At 36.0% G+C, this 21,854-nt stretch overlaps 1 protein-coding gene across 1 annotated transcript in view; it reads right to left on the bottom strand.

The window, feature by feature from the left end:
* Nucleotides 1–21,466, bottom strand: part of SNTG2 (syntrophin gamma 2) — a 139,105-nt gene extending 117,639 nt beyond the window's left edge. The window contains exons 1-4 of the mRNA XM_008641850.2: nucleotides 21,449–21,466; nucleotides 18,851–18,988; nucleotides 4,006–4,062; nucleotides 3,861–3,918 (exon numbers count right to left, since the gene is read on the bottom strand). Of these exons, the coding sequence (XP_008640072.1) occupies nucleotides 3,861–3,918; nucleotides 4,006–4,062; nucleotides 18,851–18,988; nucleotides 21,449–21,466 (271 nt within the window). The remainder of the gene's footprint in view (nucleotides 1–3,860; nucleotides 3,919–4,005; nucleotides 4,063–18,850; nucleotides 18,989–21,448) is intronic.
* Between the last annotated feature and the right edge of the window lie 388 nt (nucleotides 21,467–21,854).

The following is a 21,854-nucleotide window of genomic DNA, read 5'->3' as shown; positions in this document are numbered from 1 at the left end:
TAACAGTAAATCACCAACTGTTGTACAGTGAGAGAGTACAAGGTACTACATCTTAACCCAGTTTCAAAAGGAAAACACAAGAAAAACGATCCTGCATTAAATTACATTAAGAAAAAAAAATAATCAAACCAGCCTGAAACAGGCTTATAGAATATTACTGAGAAGCTTCAACATCAATAATTCTTTTCATAATCAGGGAGATTATCAGCAATGTTGCTAATACGCTGTATGATCTGGTATATGGGTAGGAAAAAAGTCCTGTCTTTGGAAGTGAAATAATTTCCCACAGGATAAAAATTACTCTGTGGCTAATTGTATCACTTTACTCTTTATACAGTTTATAACTGTTTGCATTTACTTTTTCTCATTCTGTCTGGCACAGAACTTTTTTCCCTCTGCAATTAACTTCAGCAAAAGCTTTGGAGGTGGGAAAAAAATGTAACCTTTGTTAGAATGGAAGATAGAATCCATAGAAAAAATTTAAAAGGCCAAACTTGATGATGATTCATTTGAATTAGCAAAACTTGCTCTAATACTGTTGTGGAGGATGTGCTCAGGAAAAACTCAGGATATTCTTTACTGTGATTTTTAATACATTGGACATTAGTCTTCTGCACTGAGTGATCAGTTAATTTTTATTTCAGAAATGTAAAGTTATGGTCTTGAATTGAGTTTCTGTGTATGTTTCAGTGAACTTGTTCAGGAAAGTCTTACTGAAGAGTGATCTAGAATAACTTAATTTGAAATTTATAAACACAGTGATCACAGCTGAGAGGTCAAAACTATAAGAATATTTATAAGCATTGCTGCTACAGAAGTGCTTCTGTGGAATAATGAAATGAAATCCTATTGAAATGTTCATCTTATTTCAAAAATGAAAAAAAAGATTAAGCGCAAATGCTGTCACCTGATACTTCAGTCAGTACCAAAAAAATCACTTATCTGATGTTTTTAAAAATTAAATAGTACAAATATAGACAACTAATTACTTTATTTAGATAGCACAAAAATTATAGAGATCTGAAAAAGAAGCAACTGCTTTATTCTGTTATGCTTCTACCTTTGGAACTAAGAAATAGTACTATATCCAAACAAAGTAAGGTTAGAAACATGATTTTACAGTGATTTTACAGATTTTACATATAAAAGGCATTAAATTTCATGAAAATTATCACAAATTATCAGTCATTTTAGTTCTTAAGTCATTAAGGAGAATTTTATTTACATAAGTTCAGGTATTTTACTCAAGTACAGAAACCAGTACAATCCCTGATAAGAAACTGCTTTTTTATCAGGTAAATTATTTATTTTCAAATGTTACTGCACAATAAATCTTTTTTTTGTTTTTTTAAAATTCAGTATATTTGATTGAATCAGCAACAAATCTCACTGTTTAACTAAGAGGCAATGTTAAAGCCAGCAAATCAGTTTCACTGTTATTAGCACCTCATGTAATAAAAGTCCACTGCTGATTTATCCACATTTTGAATATACAGATGTTCAGTCCAAAACTTAGCTTGAGATAAATCTGTATGAGTCTGATCTCTCCGTCATGTTTAACATTTCCTCTCATTTTATTAAACATAAATATTTTTTCAGATATTCTTTTATATGTAAATACATTTGTATTTTGGTATTAATGTCTGTGTATTAATAGATATTTATATTATATAAATGGAGAAAGAATGCACATATTTGCAAAACACTTCTTCTTTTCCCTTAAATAATATTACCAAATTGCTTTCTGTTCCATTAAAACACTAGAATCTTACACCAGAAATATTGCCCCAATGTCACCTGTAAGATAAATTAACATATCCTCTTACTTAATATTAATTTCCAGTTATATATGATACTAGAAAAGCAATGCTGTGAATAGCCTTTGTTATTGTCTTCCTCCTATACTGAGTAACAGCACCAGTTTGAGATTTGTGAGATCATATATCTAAAAAAAAAAGATATGCAGTATAAGAATGTCTAGTACTTCCAAAATTTTTCTGAAAATCTTTTGATACTTTTCAGAAATACTCATTTCCTAGAAGAAACAAGCAAACAAAAAGCTCCATGCTATTTTCTGTTGCACAGAAATTCAGTAACCAGAAGGGAGTGCTGTAAGCCACATATCACAAAAAGCATTTCTATCTCAGATCTCTGGTCTTTAGCACCTGCAGCACTACATGAATTGCAGACTCACTCAGGCTAGAAGGGACCTCAGGAGCACACTGGAACCAGCCTGAACACATCCTTAAAGCAAGGCTGAGAGTCTCTTTTTCACACCAGGGGCAGCTGATACTATGTAGACTATTTCCTTCATACCTCGACAGGTGTGACAATGTCTTCATTCCATTCACTGATCCAGCCAGGAACATCTCATATGGGCTTGCTCTGATACAACAGTGCCTCTGGTTATAACCACTACTGATTTTGGAGTTTCCTCGGACAAAAGATTACAAGATCTTAAGTACGTTTGGAGGAGACATTTTCAAATTTGAGGTAAAAAGCTGACCCCATAAAATTGTTGCTGCACTTGTTACTCTACAAATAAATACAGATCAAGAAAAACTACTCACAATGTACAAAACTCTGAATGTAAGTATTCTATATGCAAACTCACTACTAACCTTGATTAAAAGTACTATGCCCTAAGAGGGCAGGAGATAGCTTTACTTGTCAGAGATTAATTTCTTGAATTACTTCCCTTAGACCTGAATGCTTATATTAATTTTATTATTATTTTCCTGCATATTTTCTTGGTATTGTTTATTATACTGTGTATTTAAGGAACATATTACTGTTCTGTATACAGTAATACAATTGACATAAAAACACCTTCCCTTTCTCACTGCAGAAACAATGTTATAAAAAGAGCAAGCACTGTACACAGGAAACTTGAAACAGTGTTTCCAGTAGGATACAGGCATAGACAATCCATTCAATATTCACTGTGTATCAGATGAAAACAGGTATTCACTTCAAGTAAAAAAAGGACCCCCTGAAGAAAATGCAGAGGTCGCACTGTCTGCGACCTACTAAAGCACAAGTCTAAACATGTTGTCAAGCAAATGTGCTTAATCTCCACTCCAGCAAACCAGGAAAATAACCTGATGAGTTCAAAAGATCATGTCAGTGGCTTTGAGACCTTTAAGGAGCAGGACATACACTGAGAATCACAGTCTGTGTTTTTTTGAAGGAAAGGTTACATGAAATGGGTAGATTTACACTAGGAAAAACAGGATACACATAGAAGCTTTGAAAGACAACATATATTAAAACATGTAAAAGAATTCCTCAAGAAAATAAAAAACTAATCCCCATGTCCATGTCCACCAGAGAAAAGAATATGACTTTGCTTTTGATCATCAAAGACCCTTAGTTCATGTTGCAAGGCACTTCCCACCCATATGCAATGGTTCTACTTTTCTTCACTGAAGAGACCCTTTGTTTTCCAGACCAGTTCTCAACCGTGTCAAGTTCGGTCTCAGGTCTGAAAAGGTCTCCCAAAGGCTCCTTTTGCTAGATAAATGTCAATGTAATACTTAACCAGGAGAGACTATACTGATTTAGATGTCGTTTTATCTTCACCATAATAAACACTAGAAATCACTCTCTGCAGGCACCTAGGCACAGTTAATCATACCACATAGCAGTGAGTCACTGTGTGGGAAAAAAAAATACTTGGTTTGTATTTTTTCTATCCTCTGCATTATTAAAGTACATGAATAGATTTTCTGTGTCAGACTTATGTTTTTGCAAGTAACTTTAAATATTTTGTTTATAACATAACTGTCGTACTGAAGTAAAAAATGATTCCTGAAACTATTAATAACTACAGTACTATATAAGTAAATAGCATAAGTTACCTGCTTGGTCTTTAAATATTTTTGATATGACGACAGGCACTTTGTGCTCAGCACCACCCTGTAAGAGAGACATATTAACCATGAGATCTCAAGACTGAAGAGGTGATACTGAAATTTAAAAGAAGAAAAGAGGAGTTACCCATACCTTTATGCTTAAGCCCAAGCCACCAACTGGTTGTCTACGAAGTGTAACAGTTCTGTGCTTTAAAAAATTGCAAAAAAAAATAAATTTAGGTGAAATTACAATATCTGAATGAGCATAGATGTTCCTAGGCTCTCACTTACTTTAAAAAAATAATTCTCAAAAGTAGTCTAGAATCTGAGCGATCAAGTTCAGTTCTGAAGTATCATTCAGCATTGATTTATAGGCACTCAATTAATTCCTTATCACAGAGAGCAGAACTTGGGAGTTGTATATTCAGACTTTAGTATGCTTTTCTATCTCTGAAGTGGTATTTTCTCTGAACAGAAATTTGTACATACTTTTACTTTGACAAGGGAAAATTATATGAAGAGCTCAGAGACGTGCATTTTCATAGCTATCATGTATGCATGATATTTGTTCTAATTTTTCAATCAAGAATAAAAACGTTTTCTAGTCTACATCTTCAGATCTATATGTATTTTTTTTGCAGCACATCCTGAAAGACTTTTAGTGATAGTCTGCTTCAAAGGTTTAATTTTTGTATTTCAGATTTAAGTGCATAAGGAAGATAAACATTTATCAATATTTTTCTAGAGAAACCTATCATGCATTTAACAGTATTCTGAATTTGACATTTCAATAATGTGTAACTCATGGTGCCTGACAACATAATAGCACTTCATCTTTTGACAATAATTATACAGTTGATGGGAACTTTTTTTGGAATATGATGAACAGTAGTGGATAGAATGCCATCTTTACAGTAATTCCTGAACATATAATTATTTCTTCTTTTTCTGTATATTAAAAATAGTATATAAGATTACTCCTACATGAATAATTTCTTCTTGGGTATTTTAAAATTTCACTGATTCAGATAATACAAATTTTTATTTCAGTAGTCAAGACTATAATCTTATATTAACAAGTTATTTTAATATATATAGCTCTTCTTTTTGTAACACTCATCATGCTAGACATATGTTCATATTGACTCAGGGGAAAGCAAAACACAATAAATCCTGAATTTCAGTTTCATTTTCGGTGGATAAGAAAATCCATATGGTAAAAAAAAAAATAGGAATGGTTTTGTACATTTTTAAAATTCCTTATGTTCCCATAAACACTGTACTACACTAGTCCATGTTAAAAATGGAAAACTACTGCATTATGAACATGGTACCTGACATATCAAAAGGTTTATATGATTGAATTTCAGCTGATGTAATTCAGTTTCTTTGAAATCTGTGCTAATTCAAATTGTTTCATGTTTTTTTTTTTCTTCATTTGGAACTGCATCAAAACTTTTGATCAAAATTATCACTCCCACTGAAAAAGTTCAGATCTGATCTGAATTAGAATACTTCCCTAAAATTCAGTGACTCATTCCCAAGAGATGTCTTCCAGGACACTAACTGCTGCATACTTAATTCTTAATGTTTCTTACTTAATCTTTTACTCCACCTAAACTTACACCTTGAAAATATATTATCCTAATATAGTCCATCATCATGTGGAGATGGTGGAATAAATATTTTGACAGTTTAGTTTGCTTCAGCATGATCAGACAACAAACAGAAAGCTGCTACATGGATAGCTTTAGCCATTTTATAAAAAATGCAAATAGAGTACTACTTATTGGCATCTTACACTCTCAACTAGAACAAACAAGCATTTTCATATGGTTGATAGGTAGCCCTATGAAGCAATCTATTCGCATAATATTGTAATAATCTTGATATTCCTATTTTAATAGTTCATAGCTTATTACAGAGATTCAATTATTCCTATTAAAAGAAGATATTAAACTCATACTTAAATGTTTCCTACCTACCAGTCTAGTAAGGGCTACATTTAAAAAATGCAAAAACTTTCTTCTTTTCAAGAGGTTCAAATTGCAAAATAAAATGCTAAAAGCTGAGTATTTTGATTAGGGAGGTAGTGTACAATTTGGAGAAGGAAAACTATTAAGAAAAGCATCACTTTTTTGCCCTGTTTGACTTTTCTAAGGAAACATTAACAGCTTCTGTCAGAAAAAGAACAGTCGTCTCAGTAGACTTTAGGTCTGAATCAGTCCTGAATTTGTTATGCAAGGACAAAATTTCATTACTATGAAATTTGGACAGAAACACACAGTAGCTTTGCAAGCAACTATGAAAGAAAATTCTATCCTGAAATATCTTGCCAAAACTGAACTGCAATATTTGTGGGGAAAAAAACAAACCTATCTTTTTGTGACATTAATGTCATGCACATATGCAGCTGAAAACCCAGTGTGTATGTCTCAGTCAAACAGACAAACAACTTATTTCATTTTTCAGTTGCCTGAAGGCTAGATATAATTTTTCTTTCCAGACAAATTTATTTATGGTTTTAGAGTAAAGTGAGACAGACATCTATATCAGTCTTAAAAAAATAAAATTAAAGTGTTATAGTTGACTGTGTAATTTTATTTCATTATAGGCAAGGAAAACTCTTTAGACAGTCTTACTAATTATCAATCAGAACAGCAAAGCTGAAATTAATTTTTTTTAAATTAACCTTTTTTTTTGCTTTTTAACTAGCATTTTGTTTTGTTTTGTTCAATAGTATCTACAGTTTCTTAAAACTCTTTATTCTCATGGGTTCCAAAGTATTCAATGTGTACTCTATAACAATCACTCATTACAGGTGTGCTACCAAGCAGAAGCAATTATGTACCCACCATGGCACACATGGCCTGTTTTGTTCCCTGTTTCTAGGAGATTAAAGTAGTACCCCGCATAAAACTTCAGGATGCATTTGAATAGACAGAATGTAACTAATAAAACTGTAATTGGCAGGACACCAATACAAAAATATTCCTATCTTTTTGAGAACTTTTATCATTGCAAGCTGTCAACTGGTGAGGCAGAAAATTTCAGGAACTCCCAAGAGTGATGCCAGACAGGGAATATATTGAAAAGCAAATACAACATAAAATTTTAACCATGTAAGAAGTAGACACCATTCAAAAAAACACTATGTCAACAACTGTATAGAGAAGAGACTACTTGATAACAGGTGCAGTGCCTGCTTATCACAGCTAAAACAAGTAATAAAGCTGAAAAAAATTCTATACTTTTATTAGTTGCAAACTGAATGACACTTTCAAATGTAATGGAGAGAACTATATGGCCAAATACCCATCTTTTAGGTATGAGATAGCTCTACACAGAAGACTTGCTAGATTCTGTTAAAAAACAATGACTCAATAGAAAATTTTATCTCTGGAAAGATCTTTTATGTCTTGGTATTTGTTCATATGAAGTGACATGACTGGAGCTTAATGGGCAACAGGAGAAGGCAATCACAGGGCTTATTTCTGTTGCTGTGTTTAAGGAAGATTTTATATCCACCTTCCAATGCCTACCCAATATGTCATTATTACCAGATTGCTAACACCAGGACTGGCACTTGTGGGAAAGGATCTCTCATTATAAAAAAATATTATATCTATCTATCTATCTATCTATCTATCTATCTGAATAATGTACTATGGGGATTTCAGAAAGAGATTCGGCTTGAACCACTCCAAACTCATTGATATAAAGAGACATTTTTGAATAAAGACTCTGTATGTACAATAACTTACTTTTCTGTTCCAGTCTGCATGAAAATATTAATGAATACATATGTTATTTTCAAGCATCAGACTGAAGTACATAGCAGAAAAGGCTGGAGCACTTGACATAGACCATGTTCTTCAGGTTTTGTAGAAACTGTTCTAAGAAACAAGCCCATTCACAATGGCTAGAACAGGTTGGAAGAGACAGATCACCAATGCTTTAATTTTGTTCTTTTCCCTTCTACTTATCAGTAGGACTGATGTGATGACTTCACCGGTGTCCTCCTGGACTTCCCTGTCCCCATGCCACATAGCAAGGAGGTTGAGTGTAGAATCCGTGCTGACTTCTCTCCTGTGTGGGCATCTTTCCTGCTGCACCACCTGGATGCTGACAGCATTAAATTCGGTGGGAGTGACTCTTTTAGGGTAGGACCATAGTTACGAGCTGGGCAGAGCTGCAAAGGTCACACCTCTTCGTGTTCCCAAGGATGGCCTTGGGGGTAACTAAGCTGACCACTGCCCCCAAGTGATGGTGTCAGTTACTTCCTCTCCATCTTCTGATTCCACAGAACAGCATTACAAGGTTAAATTCCTGTTACCAACTCCACTTGTTACCCTGAGTCCGTGTCCATGGGCTAAGAGTAGTTGGGCTAAGCTCTTCAGTTATTGAGGGGTGCTATGTGCCTTAGACTATTTCAGACAGATATTGGTGAAAATGGGTCAACCGATACCAGTAACGTTCATAACAATGGCCACGGCAACAAATTCTATTGAATGTAGGGGCATCAACAGGTTCAGTATCATGACACATCATCAAAATTACCAATTAAGACAAAAATCACTGGTCTTGACTCAAGGGGACTGGTCACCTTTACTTAACCCAGAAAAGGAACGTGTATAAATTATATGTGTTCAATAAATAGCCATGACCAAACGTGCCTTGATCTGGTTCCCACACTCAAACCACAACAGACTATTACGTTAATGGATAGAAGACTAGTCCTTAAACATAAAAAGTGGATAAATAGGAACATAGAAAAATGTAAACAACGAAATCGTTCATTGCTGCATTGTTTACAAGATTTTTCTTTTTTTTAAAATTTATTCCTACTTCTACAGTTGAACCTGGTATTTATTGGAAGGAGTAGTCTCCAAAGTTCTCCTTACTTGTGGAAAGTAAGATGCCAAATTAACTACAGATACTACCTAGCAGGTTTGCAATAGAAAATAAAAGCAGAGTTTGCCACCCGGGCCCTTGGGAAACATACAGGGGAAAGGAAAAAACAAAACAAGAAAGTGCAATAATAAGACTTAAAAGAGAAGCCTGCAACCTGCAGGCTTGCAAGGATGCATGGGAAGAAACAGCCTGATACCTGAAAGGGTAAAAAGATAGTTTGTCCTGGCTTCACTTGGGATGGAGTTAGCTTGCTTCTTAGAACTTAACGTATCAGCCATATGTTAATTTTCTTAGCAACTCTTGAAGATACCACAAGAACTTTATGAGATAGGAAATGACTGAAGAAACAGACCTTGTAAGAATGTGACACCCAGTAAAATGTATCACGAAATGCAGACATCCTGCTGGTTGTTACATATCCCCAAAGAACAAAAAAGGATGTGGTGAACAAGGATATGTTGAAATTCTTGGGGAAATTTTCTCCTCAAGATGGGGAGTTCTCATGATGAGGATTTTCTTGGCTCACACCCTCCACCTCCCCAGACCTTGAGCTCCCTCAGCAAATTGCTCAACACATATTTAGCACTTTGCCAAATAGAGATTTCCACTGCCACTCATACAACCCTCACTTCTCACTCATTGTCAGCAAAATTCCACCTACCCAGTGACTGCAGGTTGCTGTGTACCTGCTGGCTGACTTTACTTGTACAAATAAGGATTTAGAAGTACAGTAGGAACTGCTCTTGCCAAAATTATTTCCAGATGGAATTCAGATGAAACATCATATTGAGGAAAGCGGTATGTGCAGGATGCTAACAAGAGACAGTGCTGGATTATGGTTAATCACAAGGTCTGGCAATATAGGCATCTACACGACATGGCTAGAACCACCCAGCCTCATGCTAATATGTGAAGATATATAATATACCACACAGCACACCAGAAGAACTGCAATGCCAACACCTAGGACTGGAACAGAGATTCCTTCTTCCAGTAGGTGTCAGTCAGGATCAAAGAATACTTGACTAGAAGCCAGAAAGCACTGAGTTTTGACTGCTGCCTCCTTAATCACTGCTGTTACTACCTATGTATGTCCTGAGTAGACGTAAATCTTAAAAAATGAGTGCTGCATGAGGAAAATGTAAACGTCACACAGTCACAGTCTGACTGAACATGTCACGTCTGCATTTCCACAAATCCATAATACTGTTCTCTCAGGGAACTATAACCACAAGCATCTTCTAATTAACCAGGTAAACAAACAAAGAATTGAAGCATTGAAAAATAATGAAATGGCTTTTCTATAAAACTACACTGTGGGTGGGTCTGAATTAAAGTACTTTATTACAAGTAGGATTTGCTATACTTCTGGTTATAATGTCTGGTTTTCAGGAAAATCTTTTTGTTCATAGTTGCCTGTATAAACTTTAGTTCCAAGGTTGGATCATTTTTAATAGACTTATATATTCTTAGAAATAGTTGCATTGTTTAAAAAGACAGTATAACGCATAAAGTGGAAAAAATTAGTGAGATACTGTAAATGTGAGTAAAGAAAACTGCAAGGAAGAGAGGGAAAGTCACAAATTAGTCCTCCATGGTAACACTTGATGCCTCATTCTCCCCTTCCATGAAGTGAAGGCAAGATATACTGAGGAACAGGTAGACAAAAATCAGAAGGTTATCTTGAATGGGAGAGTTTTGAAGCTTAACTTCTTGCACTACACAGGATCACATCTTTTCCCAAAAGGACAGGAAGAAGGCAGTAAAAATTGATAGAGGCATGCCAGTTGCTGTTCAGCTTTGTGTAAAGTCAAAGCAGATATTTTAATGTGCTAGCAAATCTTTTAATGTTGCTAACAAAGACCTGTGACATCTGCAGATTAAATGTAATAACATTTTTATCAGTTTAAATTATCTTATCATAAATGCTATATTATCTTACTAATGTAGATAAAAGTTGGTGGGTTTTTGTTTGTTTGTGTGGTTTTTTGTGGGTTATTTTGGGGCTTTTTTGAAGGGAAAGTGGATTTTTTGGTACATTTTTGTGGAGTTTTTTGGACTAAAATGAAGTCACTTATTTTATTTACAAAGCTGGCCAAGCTAAGGGAGGATTATACAACAAAAAAAAACCAAAAACAAAACAACAAAAAGCCCCAAGCAATTGTTCTCACATTTGTACAAAGAAAAAGCATTAGAGGCAACAGTCACAACTTGCAACAAAGGAAATCCCAACTGAGCATAACAATAGGAAAGAACTCCACATAGTTAGGCATTAAGAGCTGCCCAGAGAGCTGGTAGCATCTCCATCCTTGGAGATATTCTAAACATGAATGGACAAAGGCCTCAGCAGCTTGGAAGCTATCACCACTTTCAACAGTGGGTTAAATTAGATAATCTCAAGAGGTCCCTTTCAACATAAATTACTATAGGATCTCTTCCAGTTAAGATGACTGACAAACCCCATGGTGTTTTATTCCTCTGAGGAGGGTAATCATATTAATGTGTCTGAATGAAACACAATCAGTCTCAGTATGACTTCAGAATAATCCTCAGGTTCTCCTCCACTGAGTTGTAAAATATTCAGTTTGGGACAGGAGCTTTTTTGGCAAGTGGTGAGAAGTAAGAAGACCCCAGACTCTTCTCAGATACAAATTACATCAATGCAGATCATTTACAAATATGGATTTCCAGAGTCACTAAAAACATATATAGGACCCTGAGCCAGCATATGATAGTACTTTTCCCACTAAAATTTAGCTGATTTCTTCCAATTTAGAAGGCATCCCATAACAACAAATTATAGCTAAATCCCGCCAGAATACAGCTTTTCTTTGAGTAATTCCATCTGCATTCAACTTTGCACAACATTTCACAAGTTGGCTATAGTGAAGATGAACAACAGAGGTTGAACCCATCAATATCCCACATACGGAAACTGGAAAGCCTCACACTTCCATCACAGTCAGACAGTTTGCTCCTAACTGTTGAAAGTTTTAAACTGCTACAAGACCTCTCACAATGTCTAAGTTACAATTTACCAGTCCTGACACTCTGTCATAGCTTCAAGTGTAATAGATTTATTGAAATTTCAATTAAAGGACACATATATTTATGTATATGTGTGGCTTATCAATGTTATGCTGCCTTTTATCTTGTTGGTATGAGTGCTCACCCTTAGTTGGACTCTTTCCACATTTCAGGACGAGATTGTTTTTCAGGGATATTCATGGTGTCCTTTGCATTCTTCTGTTCTATTTATCAGCCTTTTTATTCAAGCTACTTATTCTTTTTATCTTTAATAATAAAGGTTTTTTGTCATGCTGAGAAATACTCATATTTATTCTGTGATGCAAACTTCTAACTGTTCTCAGAGTGACAGCAACACAAGCATATGATCTGTCATAATAAAGGTCCTAAGGAATTACTTGATAGCTATCTTCTAAATAGCTAGGTCAGCTTTCCAGGGCACGGAAAACAAATAACAAACGGTTAAATAATGTATTTTCTCGATACAAGTGATCTTAGTTTCAAAAGGAAGACTCTTAATCATTCACTTGATGCTTCAGCTTTTTTAAAAAAACAGTTTTGGACTAAAATGCCACACCAGCAATGGTAGAACAGGCATTGGGCATATTGCAATATTAGCAGTTAGTGAGACATAAATTTTCTTGGGTTAAAAAAAACCCCAAAAAACTTCTAGATTTTTTTGCAGATCTGTTCCCTAGAGGTTTTCTAAAATAACATTCTTCTGTGTCCTTATTAGTGTCTGAGTTATAAAGAAAAAGCCATAGCAATCTCATCAGGGATTCAAACAGTATTTTCAGGCACTCTTTCTATTTTTTTAATCAACAAAACAACTAATCTTGCTATTTTTCTTCCTTAATCACCTACTTTGCTTCATTCTAAGACACAGTTTGTGAAGCTGGACAACTGAGTATCCAGCATGCAAAGGTTTTTGTTATACTGATTCTATTAGACTCAAATAAGCCTCAGAGGAGTCCTCTTCCAATCAAGATGCTATCAGCCTGCATTAGAAACCTCTTTGCCTGACCCCTGACCAATTCAAAAACAATTCAGCTCTATGAGAAGGACCAATTTTGAAAAAAATCCAGATGCTTTTCTATTCTTTTTCTTACAAAAATAAAATAAAGAATAAAAGAAAGAAAATGCTTATGAAAAGAGCAGAGGCGTAAAACTGTGGACTGACAACAGGAGAAGGATGAAGCAATACACATAGATGACAAATAAAGCATATTAAGGATGAGGTACTGTATGTAAGAAATTAATTTTAGTGGGTAAAGTGAGAAAGAGTTAAAGTAAAATAATACCTTAATGAAGTATAAAATTTAAAACTCAATCCTTTCCTGTTTCTTCTTCAACGAAAATTGATCTCTCCCTGTCTGTCATACAATTAATTTATTTCTGTGAGTATTGTTAAACTTTAAAGCTGGGGAAAAATATCTTCTGTTAAAAATATATGGCAGATAGGGGAAACTGTTTATTTATTTTCAATTCACCATTTCTGTCAATACTTTTGTGCTTGGATTCTATGAGTGTGCACCAATTGAGAGAATCACAGAATGGGTCAGGTTAGAAAGAACCACAGTGGGTCATCTGGTCCAACCTCCCTGCTCAAGCTGCATCATCCCAGAGCACACTGCACAAGACTGTGTCCAGACGGTTCTTGAATATCTCCAGTGAAGGAGACTCCACAACCTCTCTGGGCAATCTCTTCCAGTGCTCAGTTACCTGCCTATGAGGGTACTGCGAGAGACAGTGTCAAAAGCCTTACTGAAGTTGAGGTTCAGCTGTTATCCATCCAGGTAGCTGTTTCATCATAGAGGGCAGTCAGGTTGGTCAATCATGATTTATTTTTAGTGAATCCATTCTGACTATTCCTGGTCACCTGCTTGTCATCCATGTAGATAGAGATGGCCTCCAGAATGAGGCATTCCATTACCTTTCCAGGGATTGAGGTGAGGCTGACTAGTTGGTAAGTTCCCTAGGTCCTCCTTTCTGAAGGCTGAGGGTGACATTTGTTTTCTTCCAGTCCTCAGGCACCTCTCCTGATTGCCACAACCTTTCAGGGATGATCATGAGCAGCCTTGCTGTGCTGTCCGGCAGCCCTCTCAGCATGTGTGGATGCATCCCATCAGGGCCCCTGGACTTCTGGATGTCAGATTTGCCTATGCCAAATCCTCCTTGACCAAGGGAAAGTCTTCCAGTAGTCCTTTTTCCTGGTCTCCTGGGTCAGAGATTCCAGAGCTCTGGTCTTACCAGTGAAGATCAAGGTGGCAAGTGCAAGGTGGCATTTGGTAATTCTGCCTTCTCTGTATCCTCTAAGAGTAATAGGCCCTCATCATCCTTTGTTTTCCTTTTGTGATTGATGTATTTGAAAAAGCCCATCTTGTTGTCCTTGATATCCTTGGCCAGATTTAATTCCAAGTGGACCTTGGCCTTCATTTCATTTCTACTTACTCTGACAACCTCTCTGTATTAATTCCAAGTGGTCTGACTCTGCTTCCATCTCCTTTGCATTTCCTGCTTACTCTTGGGTAATGACGGGAGTTCTTTTTTATCCATGTAGGTCTCTTGCCCCCTTTGCTCAATTTCTTGCTCACTGGGATGGCTTGTTCTTGAGTCTGGAGGAAGCGATCCTTCAATATTAACCAACTTTCTTGGACCCCTCTTCCCTGAAAGGCCTGTTGCCATGGGATTCTTCCAAGAAGATCCCCTGAAGAGGCTAAGGGTAGCTCTTTAGCCCTGAGGAGGCTGAAGGTTACAATTTTACTTGCTGCCCTGCTTCTTGTTCTATACTGAACTGCACAATCTCATGGTCACTGCAGCCAAAGCTGTCCTCAACTTTCACACCTCCAACAAGGCCTTCCCGGTTTTTTAGTGACAGGTTGAGGAGCACACCATTCCTTGTGGGAACCTCTGCTATCCGTGTCAGACAGTTACCATCAGTGCTTTCCAGGATCCTCCTGGGCTGATTGTGCTTCACTTGTTGCTACTCCAGCAGTGCCAGGGTGGTTGAAGTCCCCCACAAGAACCAGGGCCTGTGACCATGAGGCTGCTCCGAGCTGCCTGTACAAAGCCTCATCCACTCCCTGCTCCCAACCAGGAGCCTGTAGCAAACACCCACAACAGTGTCAGCCTTGCTACTCTGCCCTTATATCCTAACTCATAAGCTCTCATTGCTCATCATCCACCCCAAAACAGAGTCTGATACATTCCTCATGTTGCCTCACATAGAGGGCAACTCCACCACTGTGATTCTGATGCACCCATATATTCTTTCACATTCTCTCACCCATACATTCCTTTATCCTAAAAATCTGAACACCCCAAACGTAACAGCAAGTCATGAAGACTTGCTTAGAACACTCGAATATGCCAAGCCTGAAAATCTGAAATGCACCTTGATGGAAAGATTGCATGTTTTGCATGTAAATATAAATTATATCTTTATAAATAGCTATATAGAAAAAATTTTAAATAAATGTAATATTATATAAAAAGCACTGCAAAATATTACTTCCCCCAGCAGCTCCAAATCCAGAAGGATTTTTACAGATCCTTAAAAGCAGCTTGTCTACTGTGAAAAAATTGAATACTAAAAAAACAGCAGCTGATTTTACATTATTTTTTCTATATACACCTTGAATTTCAAAAACCATGTTTTTCTCTCATTGTTCTACATCCAAGTCCAAGATTGCAAGAAGTAGTGAAATGGGCTGAGCTGTCATTTAATTACAGAAAGCCAGGTATAAAATTTCTCATCAAAGGTGAAGCTTTCTCAATGCTTAAAAGTGGAACTTAAACGAATGGCAGATGACAAAACATGAAACAGGAATAGACCTAGATGATGATAGCAAAAGGTATTTTATAGTAAGAGTCTTTTATCCTTGGGAGTAATCTCTACTGCTGAAAGTCCAACTCACCACAGTAGCTCTAGTGATCACTGATGTCTTTGTCAGTCCTCAGTGTAGCATTCAGAATTACACCAGACTAGCAGAGATAAATATGCACAGCTGCAAATCCTGTCCTTAGTGTTCCTCAGGATTAATGAAACTGTCAGTAAAAGGGAGGCTGGAAGCAAATGCATCCCACAATTGCTGTCCCATGTAAGTGGCTGGAGAAAAAAGTATTACCACAAGTAGAAACAGAACTTTCTTTCCATTCACAAAACCCAGCTAAGAGGAAAAGTCACTCTCAACCCATTTTTTTTTCTCCTCCCATGCATCTGAGGTCAGTACAAAAAGAATGCAAAAGTTATTTCTATTTTTGTTACAAATGAACTAGTTTGATGAATGGCCATGTGTAAAATAAATATTAACTATGAGTAGCTGAGAATGAAAAAGTACAGAGAAAGGAGAATAAATCAGTAAGACAATGTGATTGTTTATGACTGCTATAGCATTGACTTTCAGGCTACAATTTTCTATTAATATTTTGAATCGTACCGAACAGGGATGAAAATTATTTTCTTGAACCACTTGAAATATAAAGCATTTATATCTGGAATTTATGTCATGTAACTGTAGTTGTAAAACTTACCAAAATCAGTGCTAGAGAGCTACCAGCTATTTCACCCTGATTTCTAATTCTGCTTTTGAGCTCTTATATACTAGAAATTTGTATATGGTAAAAAAAGACAGTGTTTATCTTCATGTTACATTCAATTTGCCTTCATATTAAATGCTTGGTGTCCAGGAGTTTTTATTTGGTTCAAAGTATAATACAGAAAAAGCGAATATGAAGCCAGTCCATTTTTCTCGATAGAGTTTGACAACAGAATCCTGTGAGGATTGCAGGTAACACTTTCAGAATGGGATCTTGGGGAGATCTTCTAAGGGACACAGAAAAACAACAGATCAAACCCTTAAAATTTAGTTTTCAGAGTCTTCAGTGAGAAAACGTAGGGAAAATAAGGATAATGTTAACAATGTTTTCCAGGAATGGGCAGCTTGACAGGACTGCTCACTCTTATTTCTCAGTAGTATGAGGTAGGAGAAATCCCTTCTGAATGGGCGTCATACTGTCTTGGGGTGACTCAAACCAGGACACATACATAGAGCCACATAATACTTTGCAACTCCAACCTAAATTACCATTTGAATTATACTTGAAATTCACTTACTTTTACACATTAACACTACATCTACAACCAAGAAAAACTGTTTCTCTTTGCTGTAGTCCTGGGAATCAGTTCTTTCTAGGGTCTACCCATTACTGTGATCACGACTGGTGATGAAATACAACCAAGGAACTTGGACTCATTTTGTATGCAGTGGCTGCATATCCCAGCTATGCCTCCTCTGCAAGGTCTATTACTTTCCAGAATTTATTTCAAAATTCAATTCCTTAAGTATCAAAGCTTGTCTCCCTACCCTCTCTTCTATCAGGAAATACTATTTAGGGTACCTATAAAATGTAGGAGTAAAAGGCATCAAAATCAACCCAAATCTTGATGCTAAAAGGAAGAGGCAGACTTAGGTGGTTTGGGGTGGGTTTTTGTACTGCTTTAGGTTGGAGTTTGGGGGTGTTGGGTGGGGGGTTTTTTTGCTCTTTTTTGGGTGTTGATCAATACACATACAGATTTGATATGGTATCTTCTCAGATGCAACTAGCTTGTGTTGATTCAATCAAGAAGTAACCTAGGACTATGTAGGATGGAATTTTGATTATTTTTCTATGAGATTCATACACAAGGCATTTAAACACCATCACGTATAATTATATGTACAGACACTATATACTGAAGTCTCATTATATTTTACTATGACTCTTAGAACTACTTTGCATACAACTTATCAGCATTCCCAGCAATGTCTGGTAAAAAAAAAAAAAGCTGTGTTTTTTCATGCTTCCCAGTGAAGCAGAAAGTATATGCAAAGCTGATGAATGAGGCTTATATTAATCTCAGCAAACCAACCAGAAGTGGACATGCCTGTCACCGATCAACCTTTTTGAACATTTTAAAGAGCAAGTCATGTTCCACAGAATTCCATGGAAAACTACATAATGTTTCAAACTGCTAAAAGCTATTTAAAATTATTTTATGTGAGATATTAATTTATATAAATACTGCATCAGGAATGAAATATTCACTTACTATATATGCAGACTCTCTCTCTCTAACATACTCACATATACACGCAAAATACCCATTATATACTTCTTTTGCTTCTAATTCTTAGAAGAGTATCACAAATTCACTTGATGTCCTCAAATGCCTAATTTTAAGTTTACATGAAACATGCAATACAGCAAGGAGAAGAAACACTCTCCCTTGGGCCCCTCTGAGGAGGCTGACACGAACTCTGCACTCTAAGAAACACCAGCAAAGCTAATGAAATTTATTTTACTCAGTAAATTTAAGTATAGGTACTCCAAATTCAAGAAGAACACTGTTTATACGAGGAAATGAAATAAATTACTTAATCTAGACACCCTTTCTGTATTGCTTATGCAAACTGTCACTAGTTTATCTTGTGACATTATCAAATGGTCACACAGAAGATTCCTCTAAGCCTGTAGCTTAGAGGCACCACAGGCTTTGAAAAAGCCTGAATTTTGGGTAAAAAAAAGCACCACATACATGCTGGCACTGATCAAGCTCCATCTGTGCCTGAAAGAGAATTACAGTGAAATAAGTGCCTGTCAAGTGTTCTCTCAGTCAGCTCAATGCCCTTGAACAGACATCCTGTCTGATACACAAAGAAAACTTCGGTGCATTAGTTTACTCTTCAAATGCTTTCACTGGGAAACACTTTTTCCTTTTCTCTCTTAATTTAATGGCTCACCAATATTTGGTGGAAGAATGTTTTAATTTTGGTATTTATAGACATTTTTGCTTCTGTTAAGATTATAAATATCATAATAAAGTATGTATAGCAGTGGTCAAAAATGCAGGTTTTACATTCATGAATGTAGGTATGCACAGAAGACTCAACAACTGATAATTACATGTATTTCTATCACCCTCTAAAATCTCTTGCACACCAATACAATAAGGAGACCTCTGCAGAAGAAATTTAAGTGCACATTCAAAAGCACAGAGATATAGAAGCACTTACATTTGCACTGTGATCACTTCCACTAACACAGACGACATCTTGTTTTTGAATTGTTAATACCTCTTTTGTAAGCTTCAGTCGGATGTCATAAGCATTTTCAGATACTTCATCATACAACAATGCAATACCAGTTTTAGTCTGCAAAAAAGCAAGGCATACACAAAAAATTTAAGAATATGAACATTTCATAATGGTGAATAACAAGCTCTATCTCATTCAATACATAAAAAGCATACAAATGAGCATTATTTACAGAAAGCGGAAAACTGGTCTGCTTTTCAGTCTTCAAATGGATTAGACATTAAAAGCCTCTTTTGCACTGGAAAATACAGGCTAAGTGGTCTTTGAAGTAGACATTAATATGCAAAGAGTAAAAAAAAAATTACAAAAGTGTCTCCATTGTACTGTTCCACAAAGGAGTGCTGCCAATTAATGATGTCCTATTTGATTTTAATTATACAAAGACTTAAGAAACTGTATTAGAAACAGATAGGTATGTATAAATGTATGTGAACACATTTTCCACTTTCAGCAAGAAGTGGGGAAGTGAAATATTGTTCCTGTCTTAAAGATGTTCCTTCCACTCTGGCAGAAAAAGAACTTTACTCTTCATAAAAGTTGCTGAGATACAGAGTTCTGTTACAGTAGAAAACTATGTTTTCACATTGTAAAATACATAATCAAACACAGTTGTTACAGAATTTATTTTGTTTAGGTCAAGATGGACATGTATTTCTTAAGTTACATCATCACTTGACTAATAACTAGTAAACTCTAGGATAGTCAAGTATTTGGTATAAACAATGTTTTCTCCATGAGTAGTAGAAAAGAAAATTTATTTTAATTTCTTGTTTATTTACTTAAATTTTCCACTAATATTCAGTCAGATATTGCCTTAAACAAAAACTGTGGTATTAGGAAAGTTTACAGCTATTTGTTGAGATATGCAGACAAATGAAATTTCAGATCTTTACATTCACTGCACAGAAGACAAAAACACCTGTTCTGAAATGAGTGATCATTTAAAAGTAGTATTTATTAATTTATAATGTATATAACAGCATCATCACAACAGTGCTCTTTATGCAAGTGAAGAAAAATCAAGCATGACTTAAGTTTTAGCTGCAGTATTTGTTTTTAAAAGAAGATTTTAAATTAAGTTGTTCATTTATGTTTTCTTAAATAGTAGACTGTATAAATAACAAAGTAATGGAGTTAAAAAAGAAAGATGTCCTGTGTACTGAATGAAAGCTCGAGGGATTTTAAAATAAAATTAAACATGAAACATTAGCTCCATAACATTTCCATTTCTACAGAAATAGGGAGAAAGGTCTGTGGTGATTGTCAATAAAACCTTTCAGTCTTTAAAAGCAGGATCAGCTTAAGCTTAAGGCATTTACATTTGGTGTAGCTCTATGCAGCAACTGAGTCAAAACCTCCCTTACAGCAGAAATAGAAAATGCAGCCTAGATAGCAATTAAATTTATTCGGAATTATATATACAGCAGTTGCTCAGGTGAATTGTTCATGTAGTTCAGCTATTCCTGGGCTCAAAACAATTGTCCCCATGTAGGTCACTTCTGCCATTTAAGACACTGAGATATCCTAAGACCTCTGAGCAAGTAAAGCTGACACAGGCTTTTTAGGATACTCAGGTCCTTTTCTAGCTGGAGGCAAGATCAGACTTCCATGTTTATAATACAAACATTGTTCATGTCAGCAGACATCCACATGTAGCTATCTTCAGTTTGTAATGGATGTCACAAGAGATTTACAGTGCAGAAATCACAGAACAGCTTGGGCTGGCAGGGACCTTAAAGATCATCTACTTCCAACACCCCTGCCATAGGCAGGGACACCTTCCACTAGACCAGTTGGCTCAAGTCAAACCTGGCCTTGAACGCTTCCAGGAATGGGACATCCACAACTTCTTTGGGCAACCTGTTCCAGTGCCTCACTACCTTCATACTGAAAAATTTCTTTCTAATATGTAACTTAAACCTATGCTCATTCAGTTTAAAGCTGTTCTGCCCTGTCCCATCACATACCCTTGTACAAGTCCCTCTTCAGCTTTCTTGAAGGCCCTCTTTAGATACTGGCAGGCTGCTCTAAGGTCTTCCTGGAGCCTTCTCTTTCCCAGACTGGAAAACCCCGATTCTCTCAGCCTGTTTTTGTACGAGAAACCCACATCTAAGCTGTTTAGAAACTGTCAAGGCAGTGGTGAAGCAAAAGACACCTCCAAAACATGACTCTATCTGATCTCTTTTATACATCTATCTAAAAGAGAACAAGTGAGTCATAGCTCTCTACTTTGAGTTATAAGGTAAATATAAATAACAACTCAAATATAAGTGTCTAATTGTGGGCAGGCATATCTATTCAGTGTTTGCTGGGTATGTCTAAGGGAAATAAAGTTCAGTGATGTAGAAAGGCTTTATACTTTCAGATGAAGTATAAAGCCTTAATCATTCTCACTTGTTTGGAATCTAGCATTTCTTTATTTTTCAAAGATTTTGAGTCTTTTCACATTTGCAGCATGTGTGAATATCTTATCAATACATTTTTGTGAATGACAACATATGAAAACTATGCCAGTACCATCTGCCTAAAAGCCATGATGCCAGCAGGAAGTATTTCCAAACAGTAGAACTACAGCCTTGAAAAAGCACTGTCCCTGAATTTTGCTGTTGTTCAGATGCTGTGCATCACTGTCCCACCTGGGCTGGTGACCACTGTGCTACTTTTGCTGTGTACCAGAGCATGCTTTACAGAAACACTGGAAGAACAAAGCTCTGGAGCACTCTTTATACAGCCTACACTCAGAACAATTCTCTGGCTAGATATAGTTACATATGTTTAGAAGAAACACAAAGAAAATAACTCTGAACTTTCATTTGTAACAGATGATCAGGTAACAGATGAAATTTGCAGAGTGACCTATTAAATAGTTTAGCATTTTCCATCACACTATTTCAACTGAAGTCCCACTGAAGCTCATCTCTTA

The sequence above is a fragment of the Corvus brachyrhynchos genome, unplaced genomic scaffold (assembly GCF_000691975.1).
Source record: "Corvus brachyrhynchos isolate BGI_N302 unplaced genomic scaffold, ASM69197v1 scaffold116, whole genome shotgun sequence".
Classification (NCBI taxonomy): Eukaryota; Metazoa; Chordata; class Aves; order Passeriformes; family Corvidae; genus Corvus; species Corvus brachyrhynchos.
Note: the sequence above shows the minus strand (reverse complement) of the source record. Positions and strands in the feature narration are given on the sequence as shown.